The 7679-nt window shown below is 39.9% G+C and overlaps 1 protein-coding gene across 2 annotated transcripts; it reads right to left on the reverse strand.

Moving 5' to 3' along the window:
* Nucleotides 1-213: 213 nt before the first annotated feature.
* Nucleotides 214-5229, reverse strand: LOC105281899 (probable dimethyladenosine transferase). 2 transcript variants are annotated; one of them, XM_011343454.3, is made up of 5 exons: nt 5054-5228; nt 4562-4928; nt 4047-4392; nt 560-666; nt 214-350 (listed from the first exon to the last, which is right to left on the reverse strand). In XM_011343454.3, exons 1-5 carry the CDS (start codon nt 5109-5111, stop codon nt 287-289), a joined length of 942 nt encoding a protein of 313 aa, XP_011341756.1. In that variant the 5' UTR covers nt 5112-5228; the 3' UTR covers nt 214-286. The 2 variants fall into 2 exon arrangements, with proteins under 2 accessions (XP_011341756.1, XP_026830427.1); XM_026974626.1 differs by lacking the exons at nt 214-350; nt 560-666 and adding an exon at nt 3635-3680 and having other exon boundaries at nt 5054-5229.
* Between the last annotated feature and the right edge of the window lie 2450 nt (nt 5230-7679).

The following is a 7679-nucleotide window of genomic DNA, read 5'->3' on the forward strand; positions in this document are numbered from 1 at the left end:
AACTATGAAATTGTACAATAAAAAAACTATGAATGTGTTTGTGAATAATTATTACAAATTTGTATTGTATAAATTTTTATACAAGATTTACAGCAAATATATGTATAAATTACATAGTAATTACATATTAACATGAAAAAAAGAAAAACATAGATTAACAATTATGTGTGAGCGGGAATTATGTATAAATAATGAGTAGATATTGGACATGTAGGATAACTTTCTAAGAAAATATTTATTTTACATACTCTTCGTAATAGTTCTTAGTGAAAAACTAATATATAATCTAAGCTGATTTACGGACATCTGTTACAAAATGCACACCTGCATCATTAAATGCACATAGAAGCCTGAAAAAAGACAATTTCGATATTCGTTATCACGTGATTATGTAAATAACGTACTTTAGCACGTATAAAGACATAAATAATCGACATCAAATCAATCAGATTTAACTTTTAGACAATATCACGAACAGATCCATAAAATTTTATGTAAAATTAAAATTAAAACATATATTCGAAACGCATGTGAAAAATGATTCGTCGCTTATTTGTACCTCATAAAATCGTCTTCGTCCATGGTCCTGGCTCGTTTATTTGCAGCATCTTCCTGTTCCAGTATTTGGTTTATCAACGATTTGATATCAAAGTCATCCGGGACTAGCTGTAAGTACATCAGTCAATATAAAATATAAATGCAAAAGATATTAAATATTTTTCTGCTTAAATGCTATCATAATTTTAATTCATCTTATTGGGTTGGCCAAAAAGTAATTGCGTTTTTTTTATATAAATAAAAGGCGAATTTTTCATGGGAAACAAAAACTTAATTAAACAATATATTGTCCATTTTGTTTGATTATTTTTGCCATTTTTCAGGCAACTTCATGATTCCGCGCTCAAAAAAGTTCTTATCTTTTTCAGCAAAAAACAATTCCAACAACGATTTCATATCCTCATCAGCAGTCAAGGTTTTACCATTCAAGGCGTTTTGCAAAGAACGAAACGAATGGTAATCTGATGGTGCCAGGTCTGGCGAATATGGTGGATGTGGTAACACATCCCATCCAAGCTGCAACAATTTTTCACGAGTGACCAAACTTGTACGTGGTCTAGCGTTATCATGGTGAAACGCAACACCTTTGCGATTCACCAATTCTCGACGTTTCTGTTTGATGGCATCGTTTAATTTATCCAGTTGACGACAGTATACGTCTGAATTAATGGTTTGATTCCTTGCAAGCAGCTCAAAATACACAATACCTTTAAAGTCCCGCCAGACTGACAGCATAATCTTTCTTTGGTGAATATCTGCTTTTCAAGTGCTTTCAGCAGGTTCATCACGATCTTTTTCGTTTGACGTTGTTGTAGGCGATCCATTTTTCGTCGCCTGTTATCATGCGTTTCAAAAATCGATCATTTTCCTCACGTTTCGAAAGAGAATCGCAGATGTCAATACGCTTAGCGAGATGAATTTCTTTGAGCTCATGTGCTACCCAAATATCGAACTTACTAATGTATCCAAGTCGTTTTAAATTGTTTTCAACACTCGCTTTCGATATGTTGAGATTCTCAGCAATCTCTCGTGTCGTTAAACGCCGATTGGAATCGATCGGTGCCTTTATTTTGTCATCATCAATTTCGATTGGCCTTCCTGAGCGTGGTGCATCTTTCACATTAAAATCTGCAGATCGAAATTTAGTAAACCAATGTTGACACTGCCGCAGTTTTAAAGCATCTTCGCCATATATTGGGTTGGCCAAAAAGTAACTGCGTTTTTTTTTTATATAAATAAAAGGCGAATTTTTCATGGGAAACAAAAACTTTATCAAACAATATATTGTCCATTTTGTTTGATTATCTTTTGCCATTTTTCAGGCAACTTCATGATTCCGCGCTCAAAAAAGTTCTTATCTTTTTCAGCAAAAAACAATTCCAACGATTTCATATCCTCATCAGCAGTCAAGGTTTTACCATTCAAGGCGTTTTGCAAAGAACGAAACGAATGGTAATCTGATGGTGCCAGGTCTGGCGAATATGGTGGATGTGGTAACACATCCCATCCAAGCTGCAACAATTTTTCACGAGTGACCAAACTTGTACGTGGTCTAGCGTTATCATGGTGAAACGCAACACCTTTGCGATTCACCAATTCTCGACGTTTCTGTTTGATGGCATCGTTTAATTTATCCAGTTGACGACAGTATACGTCTGAATTAATGGTTTGATTCCTTGCAAGCAGCTCAAAATACACAATACCTTTAAAGTCCCGCCAGACTGACAGCATAATCTTTCTTTGGTGAATATCTGCTTTTCAAGTGCTTTCAGCAGGTTCATCACGATCTTTTTCGTTTTACGTTGTTGTAGACGATCCATTTTTCGTCGCCTGTTATCATGCGTTTCAAAAATCGATCATTTTCCTCACGTTTCGAAAGAGAATCGCAGATGTCAACACGCTCAGTGAGATGAATTTCTTTGAGCTCATGTGGTACCCAAATATCGAACTTACTAATGTATCCAAGTCGTTTTAAATGGTTTTCAACACTCGCTTTCGATATGTTGAGATTCTCAGCAATCTCTCGTGTCGTTAAACGCCGATTGGAATCGATCGGTGCCTTTATTTTGTCATCATCAATTTCGATTGGCCTTCCTGAGCGTGGTGCATCTTTCACATTAAAATCTGCAGATCGAAATTTAGTAAACCAATGTTGACACTGCCGCAGTTTTAAAGCATCTTCGCCATATATTGGGTTGGCCAAAAAGTAATTGCGTTTTTTTTTATATAACTAAAAGGCGAATTTTTCATGGGAAACAAAAACTTTATTAAACAATATATTGTCCATTTTGTTTGATTATCTTTTGCCATTTTTCAGGCAACTTCATGATTCCGCGCTCAAAAAAGTTCTTATCTTTTTCAGCAAAAAACAATTCCAACAACGATTTCATATCCTCATCAGCAGTCAAGGTTTTACCATTCAAGGCGTTTTGCAAAGAACGAAACGAATGGTAATCTGATGGTGCCAGGTCTGGCGAATATGGTGGATGTGGTAACACATCCCATCCAAGCTGCAACAATTTTTCACGAGTGACCAAACTTGTACGTGGTCTAGCGTTATCATGGTGAAACGCAACACCTTTGCGATTCACCAATTCTCGACGTTTCTGTTTGATGGCATCGTTTAATTTATCCAGTTGACGACAGTATACGTCTGAATTAATGGTTTGATTCCTTGCAAGCAGCTCAAAATACACAATACCTTTAAAGTCCCGCCAGACTGACAGCATAATCTTTCTTTGGTGAATATCTGCTTTTCAAGTGCTTTCAGCAGGTTCATCACGATCTTTTTCGTTTGACGTTGTTGTAGACGATCCATTTTTCGTCGCCTGTTATCATGCGTTTCAAAAATCGATCATTTTCCTCACGTTTCGAAAGAGAATCGCAGATGTCAATACGCTCAGTGAGATGAATTTCTTTGAGCTCATGTGGTACCCAAATATCGAGCTTACTAATGTATCCAAGTCGTTTTAAATGGTTTTCAACACTCGCTTTCGATATGTTAAGATTCTCAGCAATCTCTCGTGTCGTTAAACGCCGATTGGAATCGATCGGTGCCTTTATTTTGTCATCATCAATTTCGATTGGCCTTCCTGAGCGTGGTGCATCTTTCACATTAAAATCTGCAGATCGAAATTTAGTAAACCAATTTTGACACTGCCGCAGTTTTAAAGCATCTTCGCCATATACATCACGTAACTTTGTATGAGCTTGCACAGCGTTTTTCCCTTTTCGGAAGTAATAAAACGAAATATGAGGAAAATGTTCCTTTTGATTTTCCATTTTGAAATCGACGGCAAACAAACAATTGTTAACGAAATCGTGTACTTTCTTTTTGTAAAACAAGCTTGAACTGTGAGTTGTTAACCTACATAATGAATTTGCGGTTTAGAATGAAGTTAGTTACATTTCAAGACATGCATGTTCATCTATTGGAAAAAAACGCAATTACTTTTTGGCCAACCCAATATTTGTAACACTAAATTTACCTTGTTCGTCAAACTACAATGCCTCCTATAATTCTTTTCCAGCACCGTGATGACGCCACTGTGTTTGAAAGCTGCGGACAGCGTTTTATTTTTTCTGTTGAACGCAATTCGGGTTAATGCATCCCATTCCTTGTAGTTTACCGGAAGTGCCTGATCTTTTGGCTCAATTCTCACTACGTTGGACTCTACCTTGGGTGGAGGCCTAAAGTTGTTCTTTCCTACTTTCATCAACATGTGCACGCGTGCCAGGAGCTGGGTATTTACGCTCAGGCGACAGTATAATTTATCACCAGGCTTGGCGACCAACCGCTCCGCGAATTCTCTTTGAAGCATAAGTATGGCACATCTGTGGAAAAATAAAGTGTACGTCAACCATAGTTTTTTGTTACATTGCCTCAAAACTTTGTGAAATTTACTTAAAATCATTACAACAAATGTTTCTGACTTTTTAAATATTTATAGGCAAAACCTAAAATTGTGAAGACATATCTGAAAATATTCTTTTCTGTACTTACTTGAAGGACGGCCTGTGAGCGAGCAATTTAAACACCAGCGGCGATGAGATCTTATATGGGATATTGGCGATGCACAGATCGAAGCGTGGTAAATTTGACTTCAGCACATCCCCGATCACGATTTCTAACTTTGACTGAAACGCAGTCCCTTGAGTGCGCTTTTGCAGTTCCGCTACCAGTCTTGGATCGATCTCGTATGCTAGCACGCGCTTCGCCTTCTCCAGCAGCTTTACGGTCAGATTACCCGTACCAGGACCAATTTCTAAAACGACGTCGGTCGGCTTGATACCAGATTTATCAATCATGCTTTGAATAATCAAAGGATTCTTCAAAATGTGCTGCCCCTTGTCCGTATTGAACAAAATCCCTGTGAAAAAAAAAGGAAAATTAGGTGCGAACGGACAAACCTGTGTCTTGTGCGTAAAATTATACCGTGTAAAACACAACTCTCGCTAATTTGAGTTAACCTATAAACGTGTAAAACATTCGCACCTTGTCTCGCAACATCCTTGTGCACGCGGGAGGTAACTTGCGTGCGAACTTTCGGCATCTTGTCCGTTTCTAAAATTGAAACCTAGATGAATTTTATATTGAATTATATAAAGGTGATTTAAACACTCAACCACGTGGTATACATCGCGTTATCGATCGCATAATAAAACTAGAGAGAAACCTGAGAGCGGCCACCAGCCTCCACGGGCACATTTCCTGACGTTTGACGCGCCGCCTGGCAAAGTGGACGTGAACTAGTTCGTTACGCTCGGTAATGATACATGATTCGTGTCCAAACTATTCGCAAAGAAGCTTTCCCATGTAAACTCTACTTTCGAACGAGTCATAGTGCGTTCGAAAGGGAAGGTAAAAATATTAACGTCGTGTTCGAGGGTTTGGGTATATGAGCCTTGGTTTCGGAGAAATTTACATCTAAAAGTGAGCATTTTCCAGCGGTACGGAAAGTACCATGAATAGCTACAGTTCGGCGTGAAGCGCGGTAGTCCAGTAGCTAAGCGCGAGACTCGTATTTTGCCATCCGCGCAAGTTGGGTTCGAGACCGAGTTGTGATAATTTTTTTTCTTCGGATTTTTGTTTCTTTGTGTTTGCATTATATCTTTTTATTATGTAAATAATACATTATTATGTAAATAATGATTTATTATGTTTTATAATATTTTGGAGGTATATGTATAATGAGACATAAACATATACATTTAACATTTGTAAACTTTTTATTTATTTATATAGTTTGTATACTGTCGAGTGTTTATTTATTATAAAATTCTGACTCATTAAAAAAAGTGTCACAACCTCTGTGTCTATGACTGTACAGTGTTGCGGATGAAAATTTATATAAAAGCATTTATGTTTTGTATGCTTTTATATAACTTTTCCATCCGCAACACTGTACAGTCATGTCAGAATTTTATAATAAATAAACACTCGACAGTATACAAACTATATAAATAAATAAAAAGTTTACAAATGTTAAATGTATATGTTTATGTCTCATTATATACGTATACCTCCAAAATATAATAAAACATAATAAATCATTATTTACATAATACTTTATTATGTACAGGGTGGGGAAAAATTATTGGTCAAGCTTTTGCATCTACTTCTACTCGTCGAGATCGCCAACATTGCATCATAAACATGGTGCCGCAAAATTAACTTTCAAAGTCATTTTCAATGTCAAATTTTTTGTATTGGCTTAGTCGATTCTACTCGTCGAGCTGAACAAAAGTCTCAAAGGGACCATATGCCGGAAATCAATATTTCATAGAGAAATCTTCGTTTGAAGTTTTTTTGCCTGAAATTTCAAAAAAATCGATTTTTATGAAGTCAGAAAATAAATCTGATGCTTATAAAGTTCTTAAAATCATGTTCTGAATATCCTGATCATGATTAGCGAAAATCACCCCCCAAAAATGACCCTGAAAAATTCGTTTTCAAGGTCAAAAATCTGCTTAATCTACTCTTAGCGCTACCCAGGAACAACGACGTGGACGTGGTAGATTTCTGTTCCCTTCGGGGTGACTTGATTACAGTGAGTTCCCCTCGCCTCTCACCTCGGGGTGACTTGAGTACAGTGAGTTTTCTGAGTAAGTGAGTTCCCCTCGCCTCTCACCTCGGGGTGACTCGAGTACAGTGAGTTCCCTCGCCTCTCACCTCGGGGTGACTCGATTACAGTGAGTTCCCCTCGCCTCTCACCTCGGGGTGACTCGATTACAGTGAGTTCCCCTCGCCTCTCACCTCGGGGTGACTCGAGTACAGTGAGTTCCCCTCGCCTCTCACCTCGGGGTGACTCGAGTACAGTGAGTTCCCCTCGCCTCTCACCTCGGGGTGACTCGAGTACAGTGAGTTCCCCTCGCCTCTCACCTCGGGGTGACTCGATTACAGTGAGTTCCCCTCGCCTCTCACCTCGGGGTGACTCGAGTACAGTGAGTTCCCCTCGCCTCTCACCTCGGGGTGACTCGAGTACAGTGAGTTCCCCTCGCCTCTCACCTCGGGGTGACTCGAGTACAGTGAGTTCCCCTCGCCTCTCACCTCGGGGTGACTCGATTACAGTGAGTTCCCCTCGCCTCTCACCTCGGGGTGACTCGAGTACAGTGAGTTCCCCTCGCCTCTCACCTCGGGGTGACTCGATTACAGTGAGTTCCCCTCGCCTCTCACCTCGGGGTGACTCGATTACAGTGAGTTCCCCTCGCCTTCATCGGGTGACTCGACATGGCTCGCCTCAACGTTCGAGTACAGTGAGTTCCCCTCGCCTCTCACTCGGGGTGACTCGATACAGTGAGTTCCCCTCCCTCTGTCGTGGTGACTCGAGTAGGCCACGCTCTTCGACAGTCCTGGGTCGGACTCCGGGGTCAAGTGAGCCACGTGAGTCCCCCTCTTCTCGCCTACGTTCACCTCTGCGGGTGAGGACGTGATCTGTATCCGAGTTTAACAACAGTGGTGGAGTTTCTCCCCCTCTCTCGGCGCCTCTTTCAACCTCACTCGGGGGGGTGAGACGCGCTTCCGAGTTACACAGCGTGATTCCTCTCCGGCCGGTGACTCGATTCCACATCTGCCCTCACCTCGGGGTGACTCGTCGGAGTAATACGAGGTGAGTATCCCC

The sequence above is a fragment of the Ooceraea biroi genome, chromosome 13, assembly GCF_003672135.1.
Source record: "Ooceraea biroi isolate clonal line C1 chromosome 13, Obir_v5.4, whole genome shotgun sequence".
NCBI classification, from domain to species: domain Eukaryota; kingdom Metazoa; phylum Arthropoda; class Insecta; order Hymenoptera; family Formicidae; genus Ooceraea; species Ooceraea biroi.